Source organism: Neltuma alba, unplaced genomic scaffold (assembly GCF_004799145.2).
Source record: "Neltuma alba isolate B1F8T4 unplaced genomic scaffold, ASM479914v2 tig00003380_pilon, whole genome shotgun sequence".
NCBI classification, from domain to species: Eukaryota; Viridiplantae; Streptophyta; class Magnoliopsida; order Fabales; family Fabaceae; genus Neltuma; species Neltuma alba.
The window spans coordinates 133,519-145,030 of record NW_021633259.1 but is presented as its reverse complement, the minus strand read 5'-3'; the positions used below and the strand labels follow the sequence as shown (position 1 = coordinate 145,030).

General features: G+C 32.8%; 1 protein-coding gene across 1 annotated transcript; it reads left to right on the top strand.

Annotated features, from left to right (window-relative positions):
- The first annotated feature begins 4,534 nt into the window (after positions 1 to 4,534).
- Positions 4,535 to 9,352, top strand: LOC114741378 (protein SGT1 homolog). Its single transcript, XM_028929636.1, has 10 exons — positions 4,535 to 4,938; positions 5,060 to 5,129; positions 5,565 to 5,689; positions 6,087 to 6,177; positions 6,408 to 6,504; positions 6,622 to 6,687; positions 7,185 to 7,323; positions 7,827 to 7,912; positions 7,992 to 8,096; positions 9,059 to 9,352. Exons 1-10 carry the CDS (start codon positions 4,779 to 4,781, stop codon positions 9,164 to 9,166), a joined length of 1,047 nt encoding a protein of 348 aa, XP_028785469.1. The 5' UTR covers positions 4,535 to 4,778; the 3' UTR covers positions 9,167 to 9,352.
- The last annotated feature ends 2,160 nt before the right edge of the window (positions 9,353 to 11,512 follow it).

The following is an 11,512-nucleotide window of genomic DNA, read 5'->3' as shown; positions in this document are numbered from 1 at the left end:
TAACCAATTAAAAACTTGAAAAGAAGCATATTCTGATAAAAAAACTAAAGATAAAAATTGAAAAAACAAAACGCGTCATAGTTTTGTCAAGATTTTTGCACTCTTTAAATGTCAGCAAAGTAACTGTTGAAACTGATTCTATTGCTCCAATGGGTGTTTCAATAAAATTTTAGAAAATTATGATTTAGGCCTTTAAAACTGATTTTTATAAATATCCACACACACTTAGAAAGTAGTGAAAGCTTGCCTCCAATATGAATTGAACGATAAAGTCAACAATTATTGCCCGATAGCCTTCTGGTTATTTCCTCAGCAGTTTCGTTATTCATGGACCTAGGATTTAATTAAAAAATTTCATCACTTGATATTCATATTTTTTTTGGCCAAACACTTGATATTCATATTTTATCTGAATTTAAAAATTTCTGGCAAAACAAAGAATTTGAAAATTATTGGTTATAATTTAATTTTTAATTATTTTTTATATTTTCAAATGGTTTAACTTTGAGAAAATTTTAAGTAAATCCGGTTGAAATATGTAAATTCAAATTTAAGTCTATATTTTCAACAAACTTCTAATTAGGTCAAGAAAACTAATTATTAATTTTTACATTTTGTAAACATACTTAGACCGGAGGATGAAGCTTTGATGACAATTCAAGTTCTCCAACAAAGACAAAGCTATCGAGCGGAGAAGAAAATATTTCCTAATTTTCCTAAACAAAAAATAAGAAAAGCAAAATAAAAACAAGAAAACAACTATTCCTTTTATTTTTTAGGTTTAAAAATTATATTTTTATTTTTGTAAAAAGCACTTAGTTAGAAACAAATTATCAAAAAAAATTTTATTTTTTTTGAAAACAAAAATATATTTTCAAAACAAGAAAATAAACAAGGCCTAGATTCCTAATTCAGAAGAGCGAAGAGCGCCCAATTAATAAAAAGAAAAAATTACACTAAGGTCCCATAAAAGACAAAATACTATCAAAAAAGTTTTTAAAAATTTGATAATTGTTTTGGAGTCCCAAAAGGAATTGGCTACAACAATAATAGAAAAGGAGAAAAGACCTTGTTGCCTCTGTAAGACCCTTAACCTCATAACATTATAGCTCATCACAAAATCACTACTATGGTAGAAAAGGAAAGCTGTTACAACAAACTACCATAGTAGAAAGAAATTGCCTAACTTTAGAAATTAGCATTTAAACTCGGTTCAAATTCAAACTCTGTTGCATGCAACTAAAATCATTCATTCATATCCACTGGGCCTCCGAGCCTCCGGCCCGGGTAACAAAACACATCTACATCAGCCCATATAAAATAGTTTCCAATTAGTTTTCCACCATGTATAACAAAGTTCCATAAAACAATAGCAATGGCCTCCGGCCAACTAAAACAAGGAGATAACGTATCTTCCGATTTACAATAAGATCAACAATCAAAATATCACAAAAGACCCTAACTGTGGCAATATACAACTATCCATACATAAACAAAGGCTAGAAGCCTAAAGTTAACCAAGCTCAAGCCTCTGCGTCTCTTCCCGAAGGCGCACGCCTAGAAACTTCACCTGAAAACATTGTAAACCACGGGGTGAGACAAAGTTCCAGTAACCAACCTTTCCAATACTAGGTACTACTAAATAGGTACTCGTGAGGTGTCAAGTGGGGCAGTTCACAAATAATATGATAACAAGATAGCCACAACAATTCATGCGAGTGAAATGATGCAATTCCCATCAACCATATCCCTCACTTTGGGGGATTTTCAAGAGCCGAACCCGGCCTATCCCTCACTATGGGGGACGTAAGGAGCCATAAAAGGCCTATCCCTCACTCTGGGGGACGTAGGGAGCCAAAAGGCCTATCCCTCACTATGGGGGACGTACTGAGCCAACCATCATGCATTAATGGAGGCCTTACCACATGGTAGTAACTATCAAAAACTCTCACCAAATCCCAATTCATGCATCATGCTCAAACCATAATCAAATAGTAGTCGAACATTTCATAAGTAACTTCATTCAGTGGCATATCCTTCACAATTTTAATATTTCATTCATCATCAATCGAAACCCCACAAGACGGTTTTCCCTTTTTATATACAATATATAGTTTGAACATAATTACTACTTAGAGCACAAAACATAAATCTACTCACAATACCACAGAAGCAAGTACTAAGAATTGGAAAGTGGTTACCTCTCGCCTGAGCAAGGAATAACAAACTGACAATGTGGCCCCGTGCACCACCAAGACTCACAACCGGTCTACACAAGCACACAAACACACAACCAATCATATATTAGCTTTCAAACTAATAATGTGGCCAAAACAACACTTGGGGACACAAAATTCCTATCTCCCACCAAACTCTACCCAACTCAAAGGGTATAACTATCAAGGCAACACTCCAAAGTCATACCAATCCATTAACACCTTAATTCCTTTCCAAACATCAATTAAAATTCATAACCTCAAGGACCCACTATAGGAATTCTACACCCAAACATCTATTTTGAACAATTGAAGTTCTAACAACAATCTAAACCGATTAAACATCCAATTAAACCCTCCTTAACATAACCCATTTCACAAAACTCAAAATCAACCTCTACATTATCATCCTCAATCCCAAATCACCTATCTCCATAAACCCTAACTCCAAAAATTCAAGATTCTTTAAATCCAAGGAAACTACACCGATTAAATACTTAAACTAACCCAATGCAATCAATTAAACTCAAAACAATCGGTCAAAAACCTCAGTTCCATCACAACCTAGAAAATCCTAGGGTTCCACCAAAAATCCTTAGAAATTCCAAGAAAGAAAGTATATTAGAGGTTAAAATCACTTATTTGAGGTAATGGATCCTTAGAAATGCCTCCTCCAATCCAGAAATTCTAAACCCTAGCAGAGCTCCTCTCTCCACCTTCAGATTTTCTAATTTTCGCACACTGAACCCCTCCCGCGACTATATAGATTCGGGACCTTTCGCCGCGGCAAATTCCAATCTTCACCGCGGCGAACTAATCCCGAGAGGGATTACTCGCTTGAAAACCTGACTTTGCCGCGGTGAAGATTGGAGTTCGCCGCGGCGAAAGCTTCCCGAGAGGAAACTCTCGCTCGCCCAGAAAACTTCGCCGCGGCATGCCCTCACCTTTGCCGCGGCGAAACCTTCCCGAAAGGGAAGCCTCGCTCACCTGAACAACTTCGCCGCGGCGTCCCTAAGACTTCGCCGCAGCCAAACCTTCCCGAAACACAAAGCCTACCTGGAACCCCCGGTGCGCTGCGGCGAAGTGAAACTTCGCTGCGACGAACATACCCTGAGAGGGGTACGTTCACCTATTCCTCCAACAAACCTCAAATCCAACCCAAACACCAAGATCAAGATTAAATCACTAATCTATCCTCAAAATCAACCAAAAGAGGTTATTAAGAACCCGATAAAACTTAGGATGTTACAGCCTCTGGTGACAAAAAAAAAACAAGATGTTGAAAAGAGAGAATTGTCAATATAGGCCGCAATATTTGTCAATACTTGTCAACTTATTTACTAATATAAGTTTGAAAAAATGTGATTTTAAATTATATAATAACAAATAATATTGACTTATCATGTTCACTAATACTTTTTTTTATGATAATGTGATATAATATTGTTATTAAAAGCCAATTACTACTTGTGAAGAGTTAATTAATGACAAGTGATTTTTTAATTTTATATGAGTGATACTTGACTTTTAATAACGATATTATATCATATTATCCTCTGTTAGATTTTTGGGCTTGGATCTGTTCTTGATGGGCTGAATTATTTGATTGGATATTAAGAAAATATTTCAATCAAATATCCAAGTAAAATTATGATATTTTGACTCGGTCAAAAAAATCTTAAATCAAAACCAATTGGTTACGATATAAATTTAATTAATTTATATTGTATATTAGAGATATATATTTAGAATTAATTAAGGTTGATTCCGGATTTAAATTCAAATTTATAATTTTATTAGTTAAGATATATTTGAATATTCAAACTCAAATTCAAACTGATAAACTTAGTGGATATTTTGCCTTCCCAAAATATTTTTCTCAAAGCTATAAATAGAGACATCTATCCATTAGTTCAACTCACCCAGTAGTTGAGTTTTTTAACTCTCTCTCTCTCTAATATTCTATCTCGTGTGGCTCTCTGCTGGAATTCCAGAGGAATAAGCCAGACATAATTAAGCTAACATTTGAAAGACTACAAAATTAATTTTTTTAATTAATGATTTAATTAACATGTAAGTCAATACAAATTTAGCAGAAAATATATGACTGATTAATGGTTTAATCCTTGTTCTTTTAAGTTAAGATATTGAAATCAACCATGTATGAGACACACAACCATATCCGATAAACTGGATACTGCCAAGGCTAAATAAACCCTTTGTTTTTTTTTTTGTTGTGTTTTTTTGTTTGGGGGGGGGGGGGCTAAGAAGTTAAAGAATGTTTCCTGGAGTTGGCCAAAGAAAGAAAGAAAGAAAGAAAGTTTCCTGGAAGGTGGTAAAAAAGAAGAAGGAATTTTCGTGGACTTTTCTTTCGAATATTATTTCGCGACGACTTCGAGTCTTCCTCTGGTCTACTCCTTGCAGTTCAAATTCGCCTCTTAAGCGACTCTTGGTCTTCAATCTCTTCCTCACCGAATTCCTTCGCTATACGAAGTCTCTCCGATTCTCTTCCTAGACTCTTCTTCTCATTCTTCCTCCCTTCTCGTTCCGTTTGGTTCCGCCATGGCTTCCGATCTCGTAGAGAAAGCCAAAGAAGAATCCATGAATGGGCACAGCGAGCTCGCCGCAGAGTTGCTCACGCAAGCTATTTCTCTTAATCCTGATAATGGCGAGCTCTATGTCGAACGAGCTCAGGTCAACATTAATCTCAATAACTTCGCCGGTACGGTGCCTGAATTTTTTCTGTTTGTTTTTAGTTTATCGATAATTTCCTTCTTCTATGTTTGGTAATTTTGAATAAGTTTCAGTTTTCTGCTAACTAATTGTAAATCTCGGTTGTTCAGGTGCTGTTTCCGATGCAAACAAGGCAATTGAGCTAAATCGTAATCTACCGAAAGCCTATTTGCTCAAAGGGTGAGTTCAATACTGGGACTTTATAGACTTTGTATTGTTAGAAGTTATGATCTCTTCTTGAAATCAATAAACCGAAACTTATTAACTGTCTCTGTTATTTGTATCGTCATCCACATGGCGTAGTGAAATGCTCTGTCTTTTTTTTTTTTTTAATTCTTAATGCTCTGTTTAAAATCATATGAGATATCGCCCTTTTTTTGCGAGGGATAAACGTGGTTAATTACAAAATTCTTTGCCATTAAATACTTTCTAAGGCCACGCCAACTCTTTTTTTCTTTTTTCGCCAGGAAGGTGACACCAATTCTACTGGCTTTCTTTGCGTTGCATTTAATCAGATCACATCTTATATAACTTTTCATTTACTCTTCTTTTTTATTTTTTTCGATTTTATTAATATTATTTTTTATCTGATAGTTATTTCCTTTTTTGTTTAAGTGTTGCGTGCATGAAACTTGGGCAATATCAGACTGCTAAGACAGATCTGGAGAAGGGAACTTCATTAGCCCCAGGAGAATCGGAATTCATAAATTTGATCAAAGAATGTGATATTTACGTTGCAGGTAAAAGTTTTTCTTGTTGCATAAAACTAGCTCTTTCCTTGTGGTTAAGTTGGTACTGTTTTTTTTTTTTAAAAAAAGATATTTAATAGTCATGGCTTGACTTTTGGGTGGGAAAATGTAAAGAAAAAAGAAAAAAGAAAAAGAAAAAATTTGATCAAAGAATGTGATATTTACATTGCAGGTAAAAGTTTTTCTTGTTGCATAAAACTATAGCTCTTTCCTTGTGGTTAAGTTGGTACTGTTTATTTTTTTTTTAAAAAAGATATTTAATAGTCATGGCTTGACTTTTGGGTGGGAAAATGTAAAGAAAAAAGAAAAAAGAAAAAAGAAAAGAAAATACTTGTACTTATTTTGCCACTAAACTGATGTGCTTTATAAAAATTATAATGTTGAATAGAGGAAACTTGTGATATGTCAATTGAAGAAGTTCAGTCAAATGAGGATCTTACAAAACAAGTAACAGTACCATCTTCTAAACCGAAATACAGGTCAGTGCATCTTTTTTTTTTTTCCTCCTTTTGTTTGCTGCTTACTTAGCCAGAAACTTTTGTTGGTATAATGAGTCATTGTCAACTTCCATAGATCAAATTTGTAATTGGGCTATAATTTAGGGTGATTATATATAGTTTCGTCTCTAAGCAAATGCTCTATTAGATTCTTCAAACTTTTAGCTAATCTTTTTCTTGTTACATGCTGATGTTTGTATATTATTTTACAGGTATGAATTCTACCAAAAGCCTGATGAGTTGGTAGTGACCATATTTGCTAAGGGTGTCCCTCAGGATTGTGTTGTTCTTGATTTTGGTGAGCAAATGGTATGGTTTGCAACTTTTTGGTACTTTCTTGTGTATGTTTCTTGTATGTGGATGAACTGGTAACAAATCATATCCTTGACTCACTCTTCCATTATTTTGCTTTTTTTTTTTTTTCAGTTAAGTGTTAGAATCAATGTCCCTGGGGAAGATGCATATAATTTTCAACCTCGTCTATTTGGAAAGGTATGATGAAAACTTTCTTTTCTATGTTCCAGGAGACATGTAGCTTCGACTTCCTCCAATCTTAAATATATGAGTGAGTTAGAGGATTTGTTTTGATACTAAAATGCAAGATGTCTGTAAATTTTATCTTCCAAATTTATAATGTTTTTTAAATTATGCCTATTAATTATACATATTAAAATGATTTTCATTAATGGGTAGTTCCAATGTAAATGATTTTTTGTTTTGGTCAAACCAATGTAAATGATTTAAAGAGGGTATTTTAAGGAAACTAAAATACATTTCTTATGAATAACTAACTCAACTAATTTTTCTAATCTCTGCAAATTGGTAATTCAGTTTCCATATTTAGGATTGGAAGGAGTACTAAATAATGTTACTATTTCCATTAATGAGCAGCTGCATTGTCATGGAAATAGAAGTATTTCTATAAGATTTATCTAACCCACATCTGTTTTTATTGATCATGATGTTAATCTTTGGTTTGCTTCAATCAGATAATACGTTCCAAGTGCCGATACGATGTTCTCTCTACAAAAATTGAAATTCGCCTGGCAAAAGCGGAGCCTATCACCTGGAAATCTCTAGAGTATACAAAGGACATTACAATTCTGCAGAAGGCTTGTGTATCCTCCGGTAACGCAATCCTTCATATTCCATCAAGAAATTATTGTATCTCACATATCATATCCCATCATACCCGATATCTATATCCGGATTTTCGCTTCTTGGTCTCCTTATTTTGTCTTTGCATGCCCCTAACTTTCCAATAGCATTAACTTCATAGTATGAAAACCTAAATCGAGCTGTCCGGTCATATCAATGAACTAGTCCCCAACCCACTCTGGTCAAGAGTTTTGGAAGTTTTGATCAATTTGGATTTCCCCCCTTCCCCTTTTTAATCAGAAAATAACGTCATTTTGAGTTTAAAAAAGAAGAAAAAATAGCAGTCGGTCAGGTTTATGCTTTAACACTTCTATTCTGTTGAATTATGTATGGATTATATTCGAGTGTTCTATTTATTTGTGGATCAATGCATTTTTTGTTTAAACATTACTCTTGTGGACCAATTTAATGACAGTTCCTATTTTCACTTATTGATCAATATATAAATATTTTCCTTGGAATGAACTTTGCAGGTAATGGAGGCCGAAGACCCACTTATCCATCTTCAAAACCAATGAGAGTAGATTGGGATAAACTTGAAGCTCAAGTAAAAAAAGAGGTATGTGTGCAGGTTTACTTCAAAATGATGTAGTTTTATTTTTTTGGCTCATTCTGATTACTAAAATTACCCAATTCAGGAGAAAGAAGAAAAACTTGATGGTGATGCAGCGTTGAATAAATTTTTTCGGGATTTATATCAGGATGCTGATGACGACACCAGAAGAGCAATGAGAAAGTCATTTGTAAGTTTTTTACATTGGGAAAAATCAATTAATTGGCCCTAGTAGTCCCAACCAATTTTCAAACAAGTCCCTATTATTTAGAAATTTTCAAACTGATGACATTCTGGCACCATCAGCATCACTTATGTTGACAAACCAAATCAGACCTTTCCCTCCCATAGCCTTTTCATTTGAAAACATCGTTTGAACATTATAGGATTATCTTCTTAAAAAAATTAAAATGCTCGGGCTAGTTTAAATTTGACATAAATTCTAACGAACGCTGCATTAATCTTTCTCTATTAAATTCGATCTTGTGCATCTATGAGGTCTTTCAAATAGGAGGAAAATTAACAAAATTCTTTGTTGAACTTGAATTGCCAACAAATGATTTAACATGTTGTCAATGTTTGGTTTCACATTAAAAACTACTCCCTCCATTCAAAATATGAGTATATTTTTATTTTTTATAATAAGTATCAATTTGGATTTGTCCAATCATTTAATACATTCTTTTTATTTTTACCCTTACTAATTATATGTCTCTTTCAGCTCTTTTTTTCTCTCACTCACCCTCTTCATAAATAAGGATATTTTCAGAAAATAAAGTACATTATCTGTACATATTTATTGACTTTATAGCCAACTTTAATCAACTTTTTGAGTTGTGTAATTTAGTTGTTTGATTCTTATATTTTGAACCGGAGATAGTATTAAAACTAGAGTTTTGGTGAAAGCAAATTGTTACCATTAAGGATATAGAGTATTTATTTGGTGCATCCCCAAAATTTTTATTATTTCAAAATTGTTACCATTAAGGATATAGAGTATCTATTTAGTGTTTTTGTAACATGAAGCCAAATGCGCTTGCTGTGCGAACTATTGACGCTTCATTTGGTCTTACAACCTATATGTAATGGTCTTGTTCTATGTGAAAACCTAGCTGGGTGCTCTGCATTTTGACTCTGTTTAACTTGTTGCAGGTGGAGTCCCATGGTACAGTGCTGTCTACGAACTGGAAGGAAGTGGGATCGAAGACGGTGGAGGGAAGTCCTCCTGATGGCATGGAACTGAAGAAATGGGAATATTGATCGATCTGATTCCTAAATTATAGATAGTTTTTGGGGTATTTCTGTTATATATTTTCAAGAGTGTCATTGTTAGTTCTTGGGAGGGGCGGCGGGGAGAGAGAGTCATTGTTAATTATTGATGTGGACCTTATGGTTTAATATGATAAGTTATTCTGATGATGACTAAAGATTTTAAGCTTGATTTGTAAAACCACTCTCAAACAGAAATTAAAACATCCTAAAATTAAGTTCAGTTTAGTAGATGCTGTCAAGGTAACTAGTTATGCATGTCAAATGCCAAAAACAAGAGACTTATAAGATGGAGAAGACCAAAAAAAAAAAAAAAAACGCAAGCAAAAGAATAAGAAGTGTAAATGTGCCTTACAGTAGTGGTAATATTTCCTAGGCTTCTAAATGTAAGAGTTATTTAGGATTAGGAATATATTTTGGTTGTAAATATTTTTTTTGGTAAACGTGGTTGGAAATATTATACCTTATCTACTTTGTCTCCACTCTCTCAAATTTATGATTTTCTTTCCAATTTTTTAATGACAGTTTTCTTTCCAATTTATCCGTACTAAGTGCATACACCATTAAAAAGTAGTTTTAATGCAAATTATGATTTATGAGGATTTTAGAAATATCAACATGCATTCTTTATAAATAATTAATTTAATTAATTTTTTTAATCCTTTATATACTGATTATCTAGTTCTTATATTATGATTTTAAGAACTGTAGTTAGTTTTTTTTTTTGAAAAAAGGATAATTGTATTCAAAAGTAAAAAATACTAAAAAAAAAAAGTATTGGTTTTTACAAAATCATGTAACCAATACAAGGCACAAAAGCCTGTAGAGAAGATAGTACGATAACTTAACAACCTGCAGCCATAAATTGACGCAAATTAGAACAAAATACAACCTGATTCATAAAAGACAAAACCAACCCTAAGTAAAATTAGAAGTCTAAACTTGAAACAGAGTATTGAAGCTTCACACTTGCCATGACACTACCGCCATGCATGACACTGCAGATAAACAAAATGACCACAAGAATCCATTACACTAAAGTAGTGTGAAGCAAAAGCAGTCGATAAATGCCGCTATTCACCGCTGAGGTTAGCATAGGACATGGGCGTCCATTAGGGTATTGAAAAAAATCTCCGAAAAGACAATCCAGAGAACCAAAGCCTGGTGATAAGAGCTAATTAAAAATTTACTTTGATGGTAATATAATACTTTATTCATTTTATTTCTGAAATTTATAATATTCTTTTAAACTATCCTTACCGAGTGAGCATCAAGTGGTACTCACCCAAAAAAAAAAGGAGTAATAGATGTTCAAAACAATTAACATTGATGTCATCTTTGCTTTCTTTAGAAGAGTTCATGAACAATTTTGCTTCTAACTGAACACTACGATACCAATTGTACATTCATCAAAAGTCATGGGAGGATGTACTTTAAGCCTTGATATTTTTTTTATTTAGATTTTTTTAATAATATTTATATCAAAATTATTATTTCCTAATTTTGAATTTTAAAAATTATTGTTCAAAAAAAGAATCTCAAAAATCTTACTTTACTTATATAGAATAATATAGATATATTTTAATTACATATGTATATCCAATTTATATTTTATAATTACAGCTATAATATACTACTTCCGGTCCTTAATATAGGAGCTAAATAACTAATTTATGAATATTAAGAAAATTAGTTAAGTTAGTTATTTGTAATAAATGAATTTTGTCATCCCTAAAATAATATTGCTAATCATGTGTATTAGAATTAACCTTTCATAAAAAAATCATTAACATGTGTAATCACCATGGGAATCGCTAGTACCGGAGAAAAGGTGAATTGTTGTCTTACATTTAGGACCAAATTGAATCTCCAACTAACTCTTATATTAAAACCTGAGATGGTATATTTTTATATCATGCGGTTTATCATGCTTTATGCATCCAGTACTGTACATTAATAAATTCCTACTACCAGTCCTTAATATAAAAGTTACTTGAAGATTCAATTTGATCCTAAATATGAAATCCTAATCCATTTTATCTCTAATATTTATCTTTTTTGTCCCAAGTAATTCATATGGTGATTGCACTTCGTCAAATGGTCCAATACACATGATTACTAGAAGTATTTTAAGAAAAATAATTTCTATTTGTTACAAATAACTAATTTAATTAATTTTTTTTATATTTGCAAATTAATTATCTGGTAGTAGCTAATATTTTCTTTTCTTTTCTTTTTTTGAAGTAGATTTAGTGCATAGGAAAATACTCCACTCATGATCGGAATTTTTGATTCCAAATCCAAGCAACTTGCTCTGTCTACCATCTTTGATCTAGG

What these genes read in the sequence shown, in the direction of transcription:
- LOC114741378 (XM_028929636.1), top strand. Translation starts at nt 4,779, where the DNA reads ATGGCTTCCGATCTCGTAGAGAAAGCCAAAGAAGAATCCATGAATGGG. An exon ending in TAATCTCAATAACTTCGCCG is followed by an intron (nt 4,939 to 5,059) that starts GTACGGTGCCTG and finishes TCGGTTGTTCAG; the next exon opens with GTGCTGTTTCCGATGCAAAC. An exon ending in AAAGCCTATTTGCTCAAAGG is followed by an intron (nt 5,130 to 5,564) that starts GTGAGTTCAATA and finishes TTTTTGTTTAAG; the next exon opens with TGTTGCGTGCATGAAACTTG.